At 36.0% G+C, this 22,658-nt stretch overlaps 2 protein-coding genes across 17 annotated transcripts; both read right to left on the minus strand.

The window, feature by feature from the left end:
- Positions 1 to 116: 116 nt before the first annotated feature.
- On the minus strand, positions 117 to 14,790 carry LOC105685757 (actin-binding LIM protein 2). 11 transcript variants are annotated; one of them, XM_012400127.3, is made up of 15 exons: positions 14,416 to 14,790; positions 10,064 to 10,224; positions 9,819 to 9,984; positions 9,491 to 9,725; positions 8,838 to 9,159; positions 8,496 to 8,567; positions 7,945 to 8,128; positions 7,585 to 7,850; positions 7,238 to 7,499; positions 7,064 to 7,150; positions 5,380 to 5,480; positions 4,152 to 4,221; positions 3,626 to 3,708; positions 2,779 to 2,979; positions 117 to 2,689 (listed from the first exon to the last, which is right to left on the minus strand). In XM_012400127.3, exons 1-15 carry the CDS (start codon positions 14,417 to 14,419, stop codon positions 2,576 to 2,578), a joined length of 2,328 nt encoding a protein of 775 aa, XP_012255550.1. In that variant the 5' UTR covers positions 14,420 to 14,790; the 3' UTR covers positions 117 to 2,575. The 11 variants fall into 11 exon arrangements, 10 of the variants coding, with proteins under 10 accessions (XP_012255550.1, XP_020707934.1, XP_012255547.1 ...); XM_020852275.2 differs by lacking the exons at positions 5,380 to 5,480; positions 14,416 to 14,790 and adding exons at positions 4,717 to 4,814; positions 12,062 to 12,309 and having other exon boundaries at positions 3,668 to 3,708; XM_012400124.3 differs by lacking the exons at positions 5,380 to 5,480; positions 14,416 to 14,790 and adding exons at positions 4,717 to 4,814; positions 12,062 to 12,309.
- Positions 14,791 to 17,432: 2,642 nt separating this feature from the next.
- LOC105685758 (ubiquitin thioesterase trabid) lies at positions 17,433 to 22,181 on the minus strand. 6 transcript variants are annotated; one of them, XM_048650126.1, is made up of 9 exons: positions 22,043 to 22,181; positions 21,608 to 21,870; positions 20,087 to 21,309; positions 19,715 to 19,990; positions 19,387 to 19,588; positions 18,992 to 19,284; positions 18,693 to 18,922; positions 18,185 to 18,611; positions 17,433 to 17,989 (listed from the first exon to the last, which is right to left on the minus strand). In XM_048650126.1, the coding sequence occupies exons 3-9, from the start codon at positions 20,839 to 20,841 to the stop codon at positions 17,911 to 17,913; spliced, it is 2,262 nt and encodes a 753-aa protein (XP_048506083.1). In that variant the 5' UTR covers positions 20,842 to 21,309; positions 21,608 to 21,870; positions 22,043 to 22,181; the 3' UTR covers positions 17,433 to 17,910. The 6 variants fall into 6 exon arrangements, with proteins under 6 accessions (XP_048506083.1, XP_012255553.1, XP_012255552.1 ...); XM_012400130.3 differs by having other exon boundaries at positions 18,992 to 19,269; positions 21,608 to 21,801; positions 21,919 to 22,058; XM_012400129.3 differs by having other exon boundaries at positions 21,608 to 21,801; positions 21,919 to 22,058.
- Positions 22,182 to 22,658: the final 477 nt, after the last annotated feature.

A 22,658-nucleotide genomic window follows, 5' to 3' on the forward strand; every position in this document is an offset into this window, starting at 1 on the left:
GATTATTTTCTGAATTTTATATTCATTAGCGGTAATAATTTCTAAAAGTATAAAAATGAAGGAGCAATGTTATCGGATTAAAAAAATGCATTTTCATAAAAATAATAAATATTAAATACTGCGTAATGTTTGCCTTTATTTAATTTCACGGACTAGCTGAAGCGATGTGCTTTTATACAACGTACGATACATTATCTGTTTAACATCATAGTAAAAGCATTAGTAGTTTCTATGTCGCGGTCGATATGAAAAGTCGATTAAAATATTTATCAGCCTTGATCTGGTAAGAATTTAAGAATAACTACTGAAAAACCGAGAAAGATTGATCCTTTGAAAATTGTGTAAGATTTTAATTTACGAAATTAACAGGAATCCATACACACTGATAGAATCCTACCGACTTTGCATTTCGACGATGACATATGTTCCCGTGTTGTGGCCTCAAAATGTTATTCCATTTGACAATGAGTAAAGACATTTTTTGAAGGAAATTTCAGCATGAATATCTAGCTTTTACTTACGTTTACTTGTAACATAATTGCTTTTCAAAAATATCTCGAGCCGAAATTTTTATGGACATTTTGCTGACCGGTGACCAGGGCGTTTCTCACAGTTTACAATACCTATTCGAAAACCTATTTCGAGAAGCAAGAAAGAAATATGTATAATAGGATAAGAAAAAAGCAACAAACTCCAAACAGAAATACTATGTTTCCCCTGATACGTGAACCAAAAATTAAATACATTTTCATACAAATCTCCATTTCTAGATATTCGACACCGAGTAAGTTGGCTTCCTTGACTTGCGATATTTTCAAAATTGCAATTACATAGTTTTGGTACGACACGTTATTGTTCAATTATTAGGATAATTATTTTATTGCAAGTGTGATACTAGTTGCGCTACCAGAGCCTCAACAATTCATTAAAATACCTCCAACTCCATACAGTCACATATTTATTTAATTAAATTAGTTTCTCTATACCCAGAAAAATGACAGATTTAAAGCGTGGCCCTTCTCCTTGCGCATTCAGCTTGCGGTGTGATTTGCAATCATTAACAGTTAGTTCACCACTTATTCGAACCAGTTTCTTCTATCATATCGATAATAATATTCTGATCGTATTAATGATTTGGCATCATTTCGCAAGCTGCATCTCCTATCTAATGTAATCTTTTTTTTCTTTTTTTTTTTCTTTTACTTTCCTTTTTTTCTTTTGCTTATAGTAAAATATAATAGTTATTAAAAGTATTATTAATAATAATAATCTTTATTATTATTATTATTGTTTTCTAATAGCATTTTATTGGTTTTATTTTATTTCCAAATTTAGGTAATATATATTTTATAATCCATAGAATGTGTGTATGGATGTGTGTCTGTTGTGTGTTTGCGTAGTGTGTGTGTGTAGTGTGTGTGAGACGGTAAAGTATTATGTATTATTGCATACGCGTGTAATTTCTGTTTCCTTCTTCAGCATTTTTTAAATATTTATTTACAATATTTTATTGTATTGTAATGTGATCTCGTTTGAATCCTTGAATCTCTGCGGGGTTACCTGATATTTAACAGCCCTGTTCATTCAAGATTCTCATTGTCACGATATTACAAAGAGATAGAATATTTTAACGTGAATAATGGGCTCGCCAAATAAATAGCTCAGTGGATGCTTCTTAACGATAAAATAGAAGACACTTGCTAAGAGTTGTAGTTGGGATAAACAACCTGGGATGATAAATACTCGTCGTACATATCGATTATCATAATATGAATCATCGACCAAAGAGGAAATCATCGTACTCATTTTAAAACCTAATTTTAGCCCACAATTATACAATTTTTACAAATCTAATCCATAGTTCGGTATAAAATTGGTTATTCTAATCTTTTGCCCTGGATTTTTCATCGCTAAAACTTATAATCATCTAATTGACGTAATCAATACCGAGCAGAAGCTTTGCGAAAGCTTCACGTGGAGATATTAAAGAGTACCCCAGGATTGTTAACTTTGGTGTTCAAATCTGTACCGACTTATTTAAAAAGTGGCCGATGCATCTATATGAGTCGAACGTAAACGTCAACGTGAATAAGCCTTTGTCTATTAATTGATAAAATTCGTAGGTTTAAGGGTGATTTGAATTATCCTTATAGTCGAAATAAATGCAACGGGTATCGAATCGTATTTAATATAATTTTTTTTCATAATTGGCAGTAAAAAAGAGTGTGTCGGAGTACCAAGAGTTTAGTACAAGTACCCGTGCTTTTCTACGCGCGAATGAGGAAACCAAATAACTATGAAATATCTGAAAATTGTTGTTACTTTTTTTGTTCGAAACAGGATGACCTCTTGATGCAACATAACAAACAAATATCATTTATCGTTGTTTCCTCCCCATATATTTGTTGAGAAATATCAGTTTTTTAATTTCTTTGTTTACCAATATTATAATAACATAATACGTTGCGCTCAAAAATACACCCTGCAGCACAAATAATTATTTTTAAATTATGTTTATAGTAACTTATGGTATCGTTATCGTAATAATGATGTAAATAATATTCGTTCGTAAAAATTAGAAAAGTCGCGCTTTTCGTTTAATCTCATTACGACGCCATTGCGGTAGCCGATAAAATTCTGCCCGTGTGTATTGCAGGATTGCTTCAAACTCTGCGTCCGATAAATGCCGCTAAATTTTATGAGGTAAAAGAGGACGTTCAAATATGAAAATTCCTTCGCTCTCCCAAATTCAAAAATAAAGGGAAATTTGAAACTCACCTCAAGGTTGCAGCGGTCTACGTCACCGGGCAGCCTGTAATTCGTGATGAGAAGGAGATGATAAGGATATAGCTTCGGAGGCTCGCCTGGATTTGCTCCCATGTCTGGCAACGAACGTCTCACATGATGTCCGTGACCCACCGTAACCGAACCCAGACCTCCCGTGTACGTTGTAGACGATGGAAGAATTCCACCGTCATTCTAATGTTAATCGATGTAAGAAAAAACATTTTATTTCACATCAGAGTTCTCTTTCTCAAATTTGGTGCTCAGATTCATGCGCATAACATTGCACTCAGTTTCACTTATCGACAATAATACATTGAATTTGAACTTTGACATTTTTTTTTCTAAAATGCAAACACAGTGCGGTCTTATTGGTGCTGAATAGACACGACATGGAACGAGTTAAAGATTTTCAAATTGTGCGTATCTTTGAAAAAATATTCAAATTACACCGATCGAGCTAAGAACTATTCACAAAACGGGACTCCAATTTGAATCTACACCGAGACATCATCGGATTACATACATGCAAGAACTGCCCAATCATTTGACATGCTAAACTTCGGTGTCAACATTTTTGCATGTAAACTCTGAGTACCACATCATGCAACTTGTTCAATATACATGTTCCGTCGATTTTCTGTGCATTTACAAATATCAGTCATGCAAAATATCATATAATATGTACATTTAATTACGCTGGAATACCTGTCGAGAGTTTATGCGATACGAATTAACAGAACATTTATATAATACATGAAATGGAATTGAAGCTTATCGTAAGAATATTCATTGATATAATATATACACGATACAATAGTGCAAACAGCAAGCTACAAACCATGCTAATGCGTCGGGAGTAGTAGGGCGCTGTGGTACATACCAGTGCCCTTCGGTCAACGTCCGTGATACTGCCTGTTGAAACTAAATTCATGGGGAAAAACGGGAAAGAAAACCATATGTCAAACCATTATTCACAAATCGATATTACGGTAGAATAATATATATATATATATATTTCTTTCTAATTGCATCATTTTTCTTACTCGAATTGTGAGAATATAAGTAACTCCGGTATATCGATTGAAATAAAAAATTATGATCATAAATTAAAAAGAATTCAAGAAATTGATATAAAAAGATTTATCAAAAGAAGAAAAAAAAATGTAACACTATCGGAGAAGAGAAAGAAGAAAGAAAAATGAAATGTTACTGAATCGAAGCAAAGTAAATTAGGTCATGCTAAAAATAAAATAAATGGAATGAAAATTTGTTCCTTGGCTAAATTAGCGATAACAACAGAAATAAAAAAGTAAAGATGTTAGTTAATGATTGAATTTAACGTATGAAAAATTTTTTTTACTCACTATCAGATTTCCCAGACGAAAAATCTGTGCTGTGCGTTTTATCGCCCATTCCACTGAACGAGTAATCGCCCTAGATAACAAAAAACTTAATTTAGTAATTAAAATTGACGGAAATTCTCCGATGATATCTTAAAATTAAAAACTTAAAAACTACGTATAGCTCAAGGGACTTCTAACCACATGAGGACTGAATATAGTCAATTCAATAAACTGGACTAAATCCCTGTTTACTCAGTTTTAGGTATTGAAAAGTTGAAAATTAATCGAATGTCATTAAAATTTCTTTACCAAAGAAATTCACCGCTCTCAACCTATGTTCCCCGGACTCAAAGCGAATAATGCGTATGAACTAAAAAAAATCAACTCATGATTAGCATAAGTTGAGCTAAATAAAACGACACAAGAATTGAAAATTCTCTTCGCCACGGCATTATTTTACTTTGAGGAAGGTAACGGTTTCGATAGAAATGGATTTTACGTATAATTATTGAGCCACTGAATGCCCGTTCCATATTTCAATTTCATTTTGTATATAGAGGCCCCTTAAAACGGCGTTTCGACTTACGGGGAGGGCGGAAACAGAACCACCAGTTGAAGAAAAGGTGTGACTTCGCGGTGCCAGACCATATCCGGGCTTCGGAATGTGTCGAAGAGAGCTCACAACTGGTTTTAATCACCACAAGTACCAATTAGTTTCAACAACCTTTAATTTTCCTTAAACACTCCCATACGAATGCCCAACGTTCGCAATTTCACAAGAATCACCGAAACTTACATTATCGTACCAGCCTTACAGAATTTTCATTTTACACGCTGTATGAATATAAATTGTTCATATATTTTCTCCTTGAACAACCCGCGGCGATAAAGTGTGTCTTATGTCATCTGTTGCTTAACAAAATAATTGAAGAGAAAATAAAAAACGAAAGAACATGCAGTTAGAATTACAACGTGAGTTCAACTGTGTACATAGGTGTAATGCCGTTGTCAAAGAGAGCTAATATTTACAGTCGTCAATTATTATTCTATTTTATTATTTATTCTGAAATCTATAAACTATTTTATTTAATATTTTACAACCCTGTCACAACGGCAACATAAATAAAAAAATCAGGAAGGATTATGTCCTTGGTTTTTTTGTTTTTTTTTTGTCTCCCTGCAGTGTAGGATCGACTAATTGTAAGGGTTGCATGTGGTGACAGGGTTTAAAAACACTTTTTAAACTCACCGAGTGGTAATGCCGAGAGGCAGATGGTAGAGTAGAGGCCCGTTGGGTGCCGAGAGGTGGATAATTTCTGGGCGCCGGGGAGCGAACGGAAGATCTCCCAGCTGTAGCCCGCACACACACAACACAAACACAAAAACACAAATAGAGACAAAACTGTACACGATAAATAGCGCGTAGAGATTATGTTCAATCGACGTTCGAATATTAGGTCCATTCAAAAAATATTAGAATAATATTCAAACACAAAACAGTGACAAACGTGATTTTACAAATACATAGTGTAACGTATTGTTTCAGTTATAAACCCAAAATTTTACGATCACAAATGTACAGGACAATTATTGTTAACAATAGAAGTTTCTCAATTAAAATTAGTCAAAACTAAAAGGAACTCAACGAAACAATACCCATACGATTTTACTGTAAAAATAACGCAGGTAAACTGTTTAATTATCTACAATAATGATAAAATAGTCTCAGCAATCGTCAATATGAGAATGTCAGCATTGATGAAAGTGGATTTTAAATATACGTACGCTACTCGATGCTCCAAAGGCTTACAAAAAACTTGGTATGAATATCGTTCACAGATATGTTTCTTGTCAGTGTAATAATGTGTTTAATACTGTAAAAATTAGTGATACATTTATGACAGAGTTGGAAGCATGCAAGATGAAAACGACATGACGTAACTGAATACATGAACATGCAGTAGCGGATGATGAAAAATAAAATAAATAAGCAAGCAAACAGGAAATAATAATACATCTAATGACATTACTTCCGAATTTCAATGTCAAGTAGATTCAGATTGAAAACATATCCAAAACCTAGACTAGATACAACAACGCAATGCGATCACGCGAATCTATGAATTTTTCTAAAATTCGATCTAAGTTTACAGAGGAAAATAATAACGAAACTGGTTCTACGCAACGAATGACATCGGCAACGTTGATTTGAATTTGATCGATGCTTTTTTCTAGACTGATTAAAAATACATTAGACACACGGAGCGAAAAAATCATGCAGAGGCGTAATACGTCACCTGTGAGTATATTGGGCGTACATCTGCGTGGTTTGTTGTGCTACTGGACTTGATCTATACTAACTACATAAGAATTTTAGGAACTCCTATTACCTTGTTTTTTAAAGGCATTGTTAACTTACGATAGTTAAATAATTGTATTTAACATGATAATTCTCAGCCTGATCACCGGAGAAGTATTCATTCATCGAATTTCAGCTCTTCTTGATTTGCCACATTATAGGTATGTTATGTACTCGAAGACACGTGCCTACCTCACAAGTAAAGCAAGTGCGATTCTGTTCTTATTGCAACTGCAAGAACCATACGACACAGTAACAATATTTTTTCAATCATTATACAATAATCTCTTTCGGCGCAAATATATTATATAATTTTGATTCGTCACCCTAAGTATTTTTGATCGATATTCATATCGTCGGCATGTTCCTTTCTCATTTCTTTCTATTTCCCCCAAAGTTAACGATACCTCTAAGTTTCAGTTAAAAAACATTCAATAATAGAGTGAGTTGTTAGTGTCATGTGCGAACGTGTGGACATGTATGAGATGATAATATGCTTACGGTTAAACACACCATTATCAGTTATATGTATATGATATTCATGATTCAGGAATTAAAATGAAACGTAACTCACCGTTGTAACTAGGCCCGACACTTGATCTATAACTAACACCGTCTTCATCCTCCCACGGACGCGCGTGATCTATATTCCTCGAAGGTGCTGAAAAATAATCGATTTTCTAATTCCGTTGACAATTTTGACACACGTCCTCTAGAAGATAACAAATTATCAACCACAAATACTCACAGGCTCCGACGGGACTTTCATAACGCAGTCGATAGGCTGGTTCTCTAGCGGCAGATGGTGTTCTAGATGCATTTCTTGGATCAACATTGGCAGCTCTATGTCGTAAGTTCTCCCTATCCTTCTCACGATCTTGCAGAAAAACTTTGGCTATCCCTGTATCGATTTTGCTCAATTCGGCCTGCTCCTTCTTCAATTTTTGTTCAGCTTCTTGAATGTAACCTTTGTTGTCTATTTCATCTTCATCATCTGACGCTGGCACACCCTGAGGCGATAAAGACCACGATTAATTTTCACTACAGACAATATAAAAAATGAAATATGGCATTTTCATGCATCATTTCCGTTACCTTGTAGGTATCGGACCAACGTCTGCGCCTTTCGGGATCAGTATAAGGATATGGTGGGGCGGGAAAATCGTCTCTTTCTATGGGAGGTTGCGCTCCAGGCGGAGGTCTCATGGCGTCAGGGTAATGAGCTAATTCGATTGGTTCCTCATTGTCTGCTTGACTCGCTGCAGCAGGTGACTTTGGTCTAGCGTCACTGAGAGCATCCACCAAAGCACGCATTCCAGAGCGGCTGCTCCGCCCGCCGCTACTTCTGATGGACCGTGAGGCTGCAAGTATCAGGGCAATAAAGAATCTGATCTCCAGTATCTGGATTTCCTCACGTTGTTGTTTTTCTACATTTTGTCTGACATAGGAACTCACAACTAGGTCGGTGGAAATGAGGGCTCGTAGGTGGTTTATCGTATGGTTGTATCGGTCGTCTCAAGTACCCCTGACTCGGGGTCTCCGTCAGATAAGAATATGTACAAATCCTAGACACATCTTCGCCACCTCTCCCGTATTCCCTCAAAATCAGTCCAGGACTTCCAGTTCTTGTTGGGTAGTACTATAAAAATTGAAAAACCGATGAATTAGATGTTGCTAGTGGTGTGAACATTATGACAAGTGAATTTCACCAAGACGAGAGGTTTGGTTGAATCAGGTTGTGAAATCGCACATCATCGCACAATTTTATTTCATAAAAATACCTTTTTTCCTCTTTCCAAATTCGGTATCATTTAAATATTTAAAATAGAAACCCAAATTGGAGAAAATGTGCGTCCTGTTGATTCAAAAGACCATCTATTCAAACGCTCGGGGCGATTCTTACGAACGAAAAAAGGATTCAATTGTAGAATGCTTTAAAATTCATTGAAACTTAAAAGAAACTCTGAACGTTCGAATGGATGGGTAAAAACAAAAAATTAGCGTACCTTGCGGCTGAGGCTGTTGTAAGGGCTGTACAAGGATCCATTGAGGCTTGGCGTGCGTGACCGTATTGAAAACTACACACAACATCCGTGCAAAAAAATAAATAACACTTAACGAAGAAAAAATACAAAAAAATGAAGAAAAATCATATCGAATGTAAAAACTATAATGAATGTTCGAAGCGTGCAAGGGTATAAAACTAGCATGATAAGATGTAACTAGTACGAAACATCTATCTAATTATTCGGCAGTGGTATTACTTCAACAACGGAGTCGTTAATATGTATATACTTGAAAAATCTGACGGAATTCGAACACAAAATGAAAACATTTTTTTAACCTACCTGCATTTCTGAAGCGCTGCTACAAATGCGTTCCGAATCTCTATGAGGAGTAGGTGGGTGACTTTCCGCGTGACCATTGACGATGCCGTTAGGACCTGTGGGGCCCGGTCCGCAGCGTGGGTGCCAAATGGCACCGCCTTGCAAATACATCTCTTCGCCATCCCCGAAAGGATCCCCACATTTCGTGCAACGCGCACATGTCGGATGAAAGTGATGATTTTCACCAGCTTGCAAAACCTTGCCACTTATGTATCGGCTGCAGTATGCACACTTAACTCCGAATTGTTTTTGATAATCTTTCTCACAGTACGGTACTCCATCCCTATTTGGAAGGGAACAAAAAATATTAGAATTTTGCAGAAACATACCGAAAGTCAATCAGTGATTGATTACTGACGTATCACCGCTCGTTCGATAAGTTATGAATTGCTGATAATATTTGAGATAACATTATCGAATTGTCCATTATCACTTAATCTGAAAATTTGGTGGCAATTTGTCGTCATCGAATAAACGATAGAAAATTGTACGGCACGTTGAATAATTCGCTCAATCTTGACCTCTTTCGGCTCAAGCACTTCCCGTCGTAAACTGGATGAATCAGAAAAATCCCAAAGATTTCTACACGCGTTCAGATATTTGTATGTACTTACTTTCCCATGTATTCGCCGTGCAGTACAGTTTCACAGCTATGACACTTGAAGCACCAAACGTGCCACTGACGATCTAGAGCGACTAAAGCTTGACCTTCACGAAGTTGCTGTCTACAACCGGCACATGCACCCGGATCTATCTGGCCCTCCCCCACAGGTGGAGGTCCGCTGCTATTGACAGGTGTAGCAGCTTCTCTTACAGGAATACTGACGCATCGATGGCACAGTGCTTGACCTTGAGAAAATATGGCCCATTATTTTTACCGGTCCATAGGTCAGTGTTCAAGTGGGACAAATGATTTCCAATTAACGAAATCATTGATCTTACCTTGTACCAAAGTCACTTTTGCTCCTTGACCCAAGAGCGGCTGTCGACACCGTTGACAATGGAAACAATTGGGATGAAAAGCATGTTTTTCTCCAGCAGTTACGACATCACCTTCGACGTACTCTCCGCAACCTGCGCACTTTGTACCCCAACGTTCGCGGTAATCCTGCATTTTAATATTACACGATTAATGTGTGATTTACATAAGACCAAGACGATGTTATTTTGTCACACTAACTACCTACCTTGGTACAATAGTAGGAACCTTCACGAGCGAAAAATCCACCCTGTGCTAAGCTAGCGTTGCACTGAGCGCATTTGAAGCAACCAATGTGAAAATATTTATCCTGTACTCGTAGCACCTCGCCGCTACACTTCTTCTTACAAGCTTGGCAAAAAGTTTTCCCTGTAATTAGACAGAATGATACAATTTTAGGTCTCATAAAATAACGCTGCTCTGTACAATTTCAATCTAACTGGAGCCGGTTTGCTGACCCAGTTAATAAAATTCCGGATGTACTGCAAGGTAATATCTGTTTCAATGATCTCTTTCAGCCTATGGTTCAATTGTTAGTAAACAACGGTGACCAGGTATCTCATTAAAATTTGATTAGTGTTTTTAGCGTTCCTATAAATGTAGGTGAAGACCTTCGGTAGTAGTGTGGAGGGGAGCATGAGTAGTTACATTTATGTGTATGATTAATAACGTCACTCGAGAGGACAGATATAATTTCATAGGACCTAAACGGAGTCATTGACTTCAGTCGAACTGTATCTTCTCGAAAGCAATAACATATAGTTTTTTCATGTCCTTTAATCAATAACGTTACGAAGAATACCTCCCAAGTAACGAACATTCCAGTCCATAACGAGTATAATCATAAAGTAGTTAGTACTATCGGTATAATCAGTAGATAATTTGCCTATACTTCAAGCCTTGAAGAATCTAGTGACGGCTTCAACTCCGCATTGAACAGTAAAATCTTATTACAGTTCATCGTAACTGAATTTCGTTTCAACGACTGCTTATGAGCCGATGAACTTTTAACAAGGTTTAAAGTTAGGGTCAGAATTTCCTCGCTCTATATTATCCGAATTTATTCGACATCCGCTGTACGGTTCTACCGCTACTTTCAAAAGCGGAAAAAATGTATAAATAAAATTACACAATCTCTCAAGATTCAGGTGTATATAGATGACTCATCTCATTCTCAACAAGCATCGGAGCACACGAACATTTCAATGCTAACTTTATCCCCCCTTCACTGATCGCGAAGCCGCAACTATAGCCAGCAGGCGTGCCGGTCCAACATCACATCTGACAAACAAAATGAGAGAAAAACGAATGTAAAAAGAAAGAAACGACAAAAAAAGAGAAACCATTCGGCTTTATAACACGTAACATCGTGAAAGTCAACCGTACGGGTATACATAAGTATAAAGCACATACTCGGATTGAAGTATGTACTCCAAGTATTTAATGACAGGGTGATAAAATTGGGGTGTTGTTTATTCTGGTATCAGATGGGAATTTCTATATGCTTTTTCGAATTCAAAGAAATGATTGAAAAAAATTATAGAGAAGAAAAATAGAGATTTCGTGTAAACGCAAAGTTGGAGGTATGCGTATAGAACATTGCTATTTAGCCTTCTAGCTCGGCAGACCAAAGTTTAAAAATACACAATGACATCATAGTAACACTTCGATATGACGTCATCACATCGTGTGTGTCGCTAACAATAAGTATAGGTATGATACTGGTTGAAACGTTAAAATCTGCAACAGTTAGGACAAGAAAGAATTTTTTTCTTATCGTAAGATAGAAAAGCTTATAGTTTATAGAGAGAGGAATCTATGTAGGCGATTGTCATTTTAATTTCTAATCATGATGATATTATGTTAATATGATTCATGGCGTCAAGTTAAATAGGATGCTGTCAAGTGGGGTCAAATATAATGACCCAATGCACTTCTGAGGTCAGCCGCGGCTAATGGCGGACTAATAGAACTGTACAAATTTTAAATAACTTCGTTTTGATAATTGAGTGTTTCTTTTTCTTGTTTGGGATCACGTTATAATTAATCGAATTACCAAATTAATATCATCAGATACGCTAACCCGCTATTATTGAAACAACGAACACAATTTTTTACCGACACACCTTGATACTTAATCGATGGTGAAAAAACAAACAATTATCATTTTCACCTAGTTTGAAGTTATTACTTATCCATTCCTCACCCTTTTTCAGCGATTTTCCTTCATCACCAATCACACTTTTACCCATTTTATTTAAATCACTGAGATCTGGACCGATTACTCGTCCGATTGATTTTGATAACTTATCGTCCGCTTTAGTCTTCATGTCTATTATTTTTATTTATCAAGTCTCACCTTTAAAACCGAGATAAGATGAAACGATAGATACGATTCAACGAAAAAGTCTTTGCATAAAATAATCGGACCGGCGTTTGCTGCAGCAAATTGCAAACTGCGGCTCGAATCTTCCCCTCTTTCCCATTTTTCGCTCCTCTGAATAATGATGATAATGAATCTAATTTGCAAGGATGAACGTGGCTGACCAGCGGGCCGCTCTTTTTTTATCTTTTTAATTGTGAATTTTTTGTTTTGTGTTGCACTAGATGGAATGATGTATGCTTGCGTTATAATCTATCATAAGGTATACTACACACCTAGCTCAGTTTCGTAATTCGCTGTAATCGGTGTGATTGCAAAATTTAATCAGTGGCAAACCGCGTCGTCCTCAATGACTCAAAGTTATCCTACTTCAAGATATATCAATAATCAATTGATTGATAAAAATGAAGTATTTCTAAAAAATTACGACAGACACAAGCATAGAATTTTCGCATCTGAATACGACCTCACAACGGAGGAAAAAAAACCGAAATTTGGTGCCTCGACCGGTCAGCACAGATTATATTAATACTCGAACTTTAGCTAATGAGCGTTTTATGTTACCTATACTAATAATGAATTATAAATGAGAACATACCAGCGGCGTTATCTGAACTCTGGGTAATGATAAGATGCAAGTAAGCAACCGGCAGAATCAATCTTGAATTACATATTTCTCAGACCGTATGTTATTATAGCATTAAATTACATCAGTAAAGAAAACCTCATTCATATGAGTAGCTATACTCAAGATATAAATAATGGGAATTAATAGCGGGCTACAATGTGCATATGAAATCGAATGTTACAGTGTTGAATCACAATAAAAAGGAAAAAGAGCTTCTTCATAGATTGAATATTATACAAAGTAATTTGGATTGAAAATCGCACATGCTTATTGTTAATGCAAAATACCTGGAATACAACTCCGAACTCATTTTTTTCTTTTCGTTAAAAAATTAATTGCATTTCACTGCTTCTTTTTATTTCAAAACCGAAATGACTATTTATTCAGGAAAAGATTTTTGACAAGCGAGTTTCCGATACGCCCAATCTATTAGAACTATCCATACAAGAAATTACTCTGTAATAGGTCTGCTGCAAAGAGTAATACGAAATGTTCTTTATCTTATCAGGTTTTTATTATGTTCTTGAAAATAAAAGATAAAAAACATATTTTTAAAACTTCATAAATAATATATATGTACACATCAACCAGGCGTGGTATAAAATGTGAACAATCGGATAGGAACTTTGACGACAATTCAAAGTTGTAGGTATACCTACAATATCAACGGAATTATTACGTAATGATGATTATCATAGAGTTATATTATGTAGTAGGTGCGTTTAAAACTCTGTTTATAATGGAATGAATTGTAATACATCCTATGCGGAAAAGTAGCTATACGTTACATGCTGAATTAGATTTTTACTTGGCAATAATATGCCATGAAAATTACAAATAATGGCCCCAATGCCGAACTGAATTCGTAGTATTCTGTTGCCGACAGTTAATTCGATCTTCCATGTAATGAATAGTTTTATGGCAGTAACAGAAAGAGCCAGCACCCCTTGTGCTATAGAAATTCAGAAATACATGGGGTACAAAAAAATCAATATTACTATAATTTCGGCTATTGATTTTATAAGTTCTTCTAATGCCTGTGGAAAATAAAAATGATGATTTTCGGCTCGCCGGATACGAAGTTATAAATTATAGAGAAATTCTATTTATACGTCGCTGTGCGTGTAATAATTGGGAGTCCAGAAATAAAATTAGAATACTTCTTTACAATTTTTTTTTTTTTGTGGGGGAGTAAAAATTATACGGAAAATGAGTTAAATTTTTTAACGTGCCCAACCCTCGGGATAGGAATGCAGGTCAGACGTAAATAGCGCCTGGATCTGAAAAGAGGAAAATAAGCAGAAGCAAAAAGTAGAAAAAAAATGGAATATATCCTGGGAAACGTCAATCTAAGAATTTTCTCGTTAAAGTGATGGCGGGATTTAGTTGGTTGGTGAAAATATCCGAGCAGCTCGTGAGAATCGTGATTACTCTTTGAATATATTTAACAACAGCGAGGAATGGTAGTACGAAAAGATATCGTACAAGGGGCGTATGCAGGCCAACGATGTAGTGTGGTATAAAAGTTAAAGCCGGCACTTGGACTCACCCATTTTTCAACTCTTTCAAACGACTATAGACCGTTGAAAAATCCACCTTTGACTTTAGACAGTCATTGCTGTTCACGGATCACGGTTATTGTTCGATAAACCAATTGTTATTTCACTTAGAAAATCACTTCCGAGTATCTATGGAACGAGATCATCTCACGGCACTCTCGCTGTCCGACATCATCACTTTATTTCTAACACTGCACAGTCAGAAACGCGCAACGAAGATTTTAGTAGAAGAGAGGGGGGACGACATGTCATTTTTGACACAGTTCACTTCTGTTGTCAGGCCGATGTTGCTACGAATTCGAAAGTATTAATGGTTTTAGGGTAATATTTCACACGCGTATTAACTGAGTCATGATCGACCGGCGACCGAACTACGTAGAGATTATATTATTACTGTAAAACAAAACGAAATATACCAGGGAACGGGCATACGAGAAGCCTGTGACGTCGAATACGATTGAACCAATCCCTATTCGATTTCACTCTTGAAACGAGTCTGCTGTGTTCGAGCACTTCTGTAAACCCCGGAGCGCTTTGATTCGCCCGCTAAAATTCGAACCTACGATTGTTGAATCATCAATTGGAAACAAAGGTTGAATTTCATCCTAAAGATAACGCAAAATAAGTCAAAGTCATGGGAAATTGAACATCTAACCATCTTCTTCTGTGTTTCACCGTTTGCTCTCCATATACCTATTTGTAGGGGGGAAGGAATCGAAAAATGTTTCATCGGCAGAGGAGATCCCAGATGAATTTCTCTTCCTTCAAGTCATCACTGATATGAATGATCAAAGCTGTGAATTGTCTTAGTTGCAGTATCGGCTACAGCTCTTGCTACTATAATCCAAAACAAGAAGAGAAGACCAAAATAGTTCATGCTCGAATGAATAGTTTGCGTAAGTATTATAAGATACATTCTAACTAGAGATGGAAAAAAGACAGAAAATGTTTCGAGTGAAGACCAGATAAACTGTACAAATAAAGGCATTCGAGGGGTGCCATTTTCTAGAAACATGTAATTGCAGAAAATTCAAGATATTTGTTTGGGTATATCACGATGGTCAGATTATTCTAAAAAAAATCTCTCATAAATTGCAATTTTTTTACTCTTACAATTAGGTACTCGTAATAATAATCAATGTTGATTTAGAATTATTGTACATCGATATATTATTCAATATAATTCATTTTATATACTCTATATTAATATAGCCTTCTATATTTTCAATCGATTAAAATTTTTCTTCCATTATCATTATCAATATTAATATTATTCTTATTATTTTATTCATATAATTCTGAGAAGAAACCTTATCAACGAGCGAAAATAAATAATCGATCACACTAACAAGAATTTTTCGTTTACTCTTTCTTTTTGTCCTATTTCCTCGATTCAACGTCTCATACTGGAGAACATGAGAACATTAATACACCTGTAGATTTGTTTAATAGGCGTCGAATTAAGATGATAGAGCGCAACAAAATATAAAATTCCATTCAATGCCTAATGTCATGCATATAAATACTCTTTAAAAAATTTGTTAACCCCTGTAGGCATTTATGACAACAATATTGACCTTACCCTTAATTTATAATAACATTTACATTAGGAAGTTGCATGATATGAGTTATTGAATGAAATATTAATCAGCGAACATCAATAATAATCGAGAGTAGTTGACTGTTGATAATCATCCTAGAAACTGTACGGTATTTATCACACTATGTTATTTTTTTCCGCTTTTAAATATTCTCTTGATACTCTTTTAATTGTTTTAATATTCTTTCACAATGGAACTTTAATAAATTAGATGATGAATTATTTTTTCCTTTATATTTCTCGCACTTGCCTATTTTTTTTCTTCCTGTTTACTGATGGTAAGTTTTTTATTCGTTCGTTTGTTTTATTTTGACTTAAAAACTATTAAATTAGATCACATTGTGATTGCAAAACGACAGTGCTAGTAATATAAGACTAGACTCTACATCGGAATTAGTAAAAACGAATGAATTCATAATATGAAATAAGCAAATCTGCTTTTTTTTCTATTCTTCCTAAATAAACTCACGCATACTTTTTTGTACTTTTTTGATTAGGGGTATATCATTTGGATTTATGATCACTCGTACGTATGACTCTCTCAATACGGGATGTTGTACAAGTTATCGGACCACAGCAGATGGCTTCATGCTTTATTATTAAATGGTGCTAAGTCTTCTCTGTGTCTATTTTTCTTGTCCATTTACTTTTTTTTTTCAATATAATTATATTCTGCTTTCATTACCGCCAATAAGCCCAACATTAGCTCTTAGCTTGAATCTCTGGTTCAACGTGTTCAACAGGTAAAAGGTCTTTTACGCAAAGCAAATATACGACTCTAGTTGCGTGATGTGATAACTAATAAGCTATAAATTTAATTATTATTAATGTAATATCTTGCCCAGGCAAAGAATCGTCATACGCCTTTTTTTTTAGTAAAATGACTTCTTAACATGTAAGTGTTATTTTTACCTTGTGTTAGCTTCGTCAGTAATTTTACATAGAGCTCTGTAGACTGAAAGTCTCGATACTGACTTTGAATACATATTTTTGAAGAGAGAATTTGTCAATTCGAAGATATGGAAATGCCTCTTGTTTCAAGCTGCCGATAATTGAATGATTAAAAATGTTTGAAACTAAATTGAATGGTACGCCGACAAAAGCTCTGTATAAAACCGCTAATTACTGTCTTACATGAAAAAAGTGTGTCTACATATTGCATTACATTGGGCACTGGTCTTTCATCACATTCTAAAAGATAGAATATTTGCAAAAGAAAGAGCATAAATATTATGTCCAAGATACTGAATACATAGATACTAAGTTTGTTGTTTTTTTTGTCTAGGACGGCTTTAATAACCACAAAGTTAGTGGCGTTTAATTTAATGGCGCGATCTAATATCTAATTTAACAACGAATATAATTTTCTAAAGCTTGAAATATATTGAAAAAACGAACAAAAGAAAATCGTCTTCACCCATCAATAGTATATCATTTATTTAATTTATTACGCAAATCTTTCTATACTAAAATAAACCAAAATAAGAAATAAAAAATAAACAAACGTCGTAACGTTTTACGCGTGCGCCGGTTTTGAATAAATTAATAAATTAATGAGACATAATAATCATTCGTAATTATTAAATATAACTACTACTTCGAATCAATAAGGATTCAAATATATATAATTTTTTTTTCCTTCAATGAGACAGTAATTAATATTTGAAGTTTTGAACTTCGTACTCGCACCGTACACGATTAATATTACGTAGTCTAGGACTCTAGGCACAGTGATTCGGTGGTAATCCTATATCGCTGCACCTATGCAGACCTTTTTAGTACAGTTCTATTTTGTTCGATGATAACGAACAGAATTTTGTTTAACCAAGTTCCAAGATTTGATTATTATTATTTTTTTCCTTTATTAATTAATCTGAGCTTATTATTATTCATCTTCCGTATCTCCGTCACTGCTGTAGTCTTGCAGAGTTGCTGGTCGAGAAAATGGAGCATTGTTCATCTGTCTGAAAGATTCGAACGTAGACTGATTTCTCGTATAACATCAACAAGAAACCAAAAAAAAAATTCAAGCATCTTTTGCAATTGAAACTCTTTCGAAATAGATGATATTGGCATTACCTAACACGTTGGCTGAGTCACAGCATTGTAAATATTTTTAATTTGAGTTTGAAGCCAAAAAATATGTGTTATATACTCACGCAAGTCTTCGATAATGGTTGAGCCATTCTTCAAGCATTTGCGCGACGAGTAAGGGCCTTTTATGAAGTTTTTGTTGAGCTACCAGGATACCACCCTCCGTTGTACATACGTCGAGCCACTGTTTTAAAATAGTCTCTTCTCGTCCAATTTCTTCTGGACTCAAAAAGTGGATTGGGAGGAGCTTTCGATCACGATCCATCAATGGCATGAAAGTTGTTTGCATTTGCATCGGAGGCATTGCACCCACCCCACCCACTCCGACACCTGTGTGAGATGCTAGAGGTGGAATTCTAGACGAAGGGTAAGGCTCTATAGGCACTAGAGCCGTAAAATGTCCACGTGTATAACCCAGGGCAATGGGTGACCTGATGCAGAATGATGGTTCCCATAACAATGGTAAATAAACGCCCTCGAATCTCGCGTATCCTGTAAAGAACGAAGTGCTATTTTAGTTGGTATTTGACATTAGGACACAGAAACTCCACTTAATTTATGAATGAGACAAACCTATATCTTCACCCCGAAAACTTTTGACGTATTTGACGCCATAAACTATTATTGGTCTCCGCAATATGTGAGCTAAAGTAAAGACGTGTAATTGCTCAAGAGCGCTGCCAGGTTGAGCCGCAGTTGCAAGCAAACTTTCCCAGTCTTCTTGCCATTGAGTTTCCTCCAGAGTGAAATCTAGCATTCGTGAAGCTTGCGAAGCTTCATATTCTCTCCACCGTGGATAAAAACTGTTGAATTATGAATATAATAATAAAACTTTAGCGAATGAAAAATATATCAACAATTAGGATGCTCACAATTGTCCGCCTTGTTGTAGAGAATCAGCTAATGCTCGACGTAAGGCATTGTCCCGATCAAAGACACCCCACGTTGCCTGCATTACAGAGTCCAATAAGCAATCCCCAGCGGATCTATTCCAAAGAGCATGTAATCTACTCCCGAGTCTTTCCGTTACTTCTAGCGACCAATTTAAGGCTGGTGGTTCTCCACCTCCCCCTTCCAGCTGTTGTTGAGCCTCTCTGTCTAATAATTCCTCCAGCATTTGCTCCTGAACGTTACTCGGTAGATCTTCAACCTTCAATTGATGAAACTATCTTTTAATTTTATTTGTTACATTGACGCAACAATAAAACTTTGACTTTTTGTGACCTCGGTCACAGAAAAATTACAATACTTGATGAATAATACTAACCTCTGCAGGTAGGGAAAACGTAGCCATATCGGTAACGAAACAACATGGAAATGAACCTTTCCGTAGCCGGATACTATTGGTTACGTGCCGTCGTACTTGTGCTGCTAAATCTGGTGCCACATAACTAGGTACTCTTTTCACCCCAGATCCAGATCCCTCAATTTGCGATAACAGTATAGCTAGAATATCCTCTCGCTGGAATCTGAAAAAAATTACCCTTTGATAAAATAGAAGAATTGTCTCATTGTCTCGTTGTCAGTTGTCTCGTAGATTTTAAAGCAAATGATAAACAGGCCAAAACGGTGATAAAATGAAGAAGTGAGCTTACCGAATAGCAAGATGAACTAGAGTATGGCCAACGTCAAAAGCGCTACTTCGGTTCAAGAGCAAGACTTCGGAATGCGTTAATTGACGAGTAGGGTCTCCGCCACTTGCCAAATAAGCTTCGACAGGTGCATTGTCGCCTTCAACTATTCCAAGGCATGCATTCAGCCAACACCAATCTGTGTGGCGCCTTAGCTGTTTTAATCTACGTTCATATTCACAGTTGTTTGGTGACTGCGGGGCCGGCAGACTGTCGTTTCTGTCAAATCTGTTCGAACTTCTGTAAGCATAACATATTGATATGATATATACAAAACAGTTCCAAGTCAAGCGACTCTGAACTCCAGAATATAAAAAATTTATTAACACTAGGCACCTTTTAGCCATCGCTAGATTTTCATCTCGTTGGTTTTTATGGATGTATGGAGTATGAGGCGGTGACGGCAGGCCCTTCTGACATTGATCTCTGTCCGGGCTTGGTAAGATAAGCCCCAAGTTTGTAATTGATCTATCTTTTCTTTCTCTTTCTTTTTGATAAGCGCACATTATGCATTTTGTGGCTTTTGGCCAATTTTCATAGGTACAAGAAGGACACGACCATTTTTCTGGTTGCATATTACACAGTGGTGTGTTAAGCTGGGCAGTAGAGTACTTTTCAGGGTGTAAACTAATTAAAGGAGAATTTATTTGAAGATTTGAACCAGAATTAGGTGGGGGATCTCCTAGCCTTAGTGGTGCTAGTTGTTCGTGTAAATTAGATGCAGTAGAGTGTATGGTTTGTGTGTGATTAAGTGGTTTCTTGTGTCCACACTGCGAGCAGCGATTAGTATTTTGATAATTGAGGTAGGTGCATAAGTCACAGGCCCATTTACCTCCCGAAGGCAAGTTTTGGCTATAATTTTGAGGACTTAGATTGCAGGAATCAATCGATTGACTTATTTGAGGTACTGGGCCAGATGCTGCGTTAGAACTTGATCGCTGAGGACTCGGATCACGTAAACGATAAATATCTTCCCCCAAGAGAGGTTTTGCTCCTCTACACATCGTGCACTTCAAAGACGATGGCCAATTTTCATATGTACAGTACTCGCAGTTCCATTTTCCCTCTGTCTGCTCGCCTTGATTACTCATTTTTTAATTTAATTGTTATGTATGTATATAGTTGTAAATATATATATATATATAATTCTGGCATACATAGATGTATATATATGTACAAATATATATATATATATATATATTTCTTTTAATATTCCTATGCAATATTAATCTATATAACACTTTATTCGATTCATAAAACTATTGCTTTGTGAATTTAGTATGAATTCTGAGAAATTTAGATAGATTAGACAAATTTTTACGCAGAATATCTTCCACTTGTATGGGGAAAAGCATTTAGCTCAGTGTATAAATAATTTTTACTCTAAAGGCCTTTTGTTCTGGTTTTTGTTTCTTTAAACTGTACGTCGAACTTATGTATGGCGTCTAAACTTTTCTGATACGATGTTACAACCGATGTCACGTGGTAAACATCTCGACAGCGGTGTTATTTGGAGTTGAAGCTGCTGTGAGAACAATAATACTAGCAGCTGCTGTTATCTGAAATAAATCCCACAAAAAAATACGTCACATATTTGGTTCACTTATTTACCATCTATTAAAAATTCTTACAATTAGTACATGAATGACAACAAAATATTGACCTAGATACAGAATTTCCAGACGAATACTATGAGACCACAATTATCTGAGGTTTTGAAGATTAAAAAAAACGGATGAAATTATGATACAACACCAGTAGTGTGTTTGTGTACAAAATGAGTAACATGACGAAACGCAAGAAAACATCACATCGAGATATTTGACAAGATTCGCGGATGGGAAAAAAGCTACTAACCTTGAGCGACTCTAACGAATATTGACGAATTTCCGTAGGCGTTGAATCCACGCGATTCCTGGCCTCGTAGGAGATTCCCCAGGTTCGATTTTAGCACGTTACATGTCAGAATTCTCCATTTGATCGTGAAACTTGTTAAGGTTGACTAGTAGGCTGATCGAAGGACACTGCACTGGACAGCACCAGCCACCCCACTGCAACGGGATTGCGTGCACTTTTGACAAGTGTTTCAAAAGAGTTTTCCTCTCCGTTAAATCATATATCTATAAAATATATGATGAAATAACTGATAATAACATCGTTACACTCACTACTTGATAAATAGACACGAGTCTCTTCTACGAGATGGACATCATAATATTTCGTCGCGCAGACCAGTACTTGTATGGGAAAGTAGGTTTTGACAGTCATTCGCAAACACCAAATCGTACCAACCTTTGGCGAAAAATAGTCACGATTTTCGCATCAATTTCAGCGTTTTTCATTCCTATATAATCTGGCAAACAGCCGAAATGAGTAAGCCGTATTTCAACCCTCATTCGTAGCTTCCAGTCTTTTTCGCTTTATTCTGTAATATAAAATTGCAAAACTTCGAAACTTTTACCCACTCGGTAGATGCCTTTCTAGTTTGGCAGCAACACTTCTAGCTCATCCGCGTATCCGTATCCCATGTTTAAACACCGTTTGAACCATCACTCATTTAAATGTTTTTATGCACTTTAGTTGCGTGTTATGTTCATTTTTATACTATTATTCGATCAATTGTTGGTGTGTTATTCGGAACGCGTTGGCTCAGGACCGTTTATTTCGTACAAATAAAATTGAACGTAAGCGATTGCGGGTCTGAATTGTAACTGAAGAACGTTAAAATTCATTTATTTATAATTTCTGGCTCTTGGCCATATGAGTCTTGGCCTAGACATTTACCCTTGACATTTCCATGTCAAATAATACAATAGACTAACAATTGAAATAAATTACAAATATTTTAAATCAAAATTATATCGGCTACGGTCAAGAATGAACTATCATCTCTCGTCACACGTCGTCT

The sequence above is a fragment of the Athalia rosae genome, chromosome 2 (assembly GCF_917208135.1).
Source record: "Athalia rosae chromosome 2, iyAthRosa1.1, whole genome shotgun sequence".
Classification (NCBI taxonomy): domain Eukaryota; kingdom Metazoa; phylum Arthropoda; class Insecta; order Hymenoptera; family Athaliidae; genus Athalia; species Athalia rosae.

What these genes read in the sequence shown, in the direction of transcription:
- LOC105685757 (XM_012400123.3), bottom strand. Translation starts at nt 12,185, where the DNA reads ATGAAGACTAAAGCGGACGATAAGTTATCAAAATCAATCGGACGAGTA. An exon ending in TCATTTCCACCGACCTAGTT is followed by an intron (nt 7,851 to 7,944) that starts GTGAGTTCCTAT and finishes TGATACTTGCAG; the next exon opens with CCTCACGGTCCATCAGAAGT. An exon ending in CCTCTCGGCATTACCACTCG is followed by an intron (nt 4,222 to 5,379) that starts GTGAGTTTAAAA and finishes TTTGTTATCTAG; the next exon opens with GGCGATTACTCGTTCAGTGG.
- LOC105685758 (XM_048650126.1), bottom strand. Translation starts at nt 20,841, where the DNA reads ATGAGTAATCAAGGCGAGCAGACAGAGGGAAAATGGAACTGCGAGTAC. An exon ending in CGTTTTCCCTACCTGCAGAG is followed by an intron (nt 19,285 to 19,386) that starts GTTAGTATTATT and finishes ATTAAAAGATAG; the next exon opens with TTTCATCAATTGAAGGTTGA. An exon ending in CTACAACAAGGCGGACAATT is followed by an intron (nt 18,923 to 18,991) that starts GTGAGCATCCTA and finishes ATAATTCAACAG; the next exon opens with TTTTTATCCACGGTGGAGAG.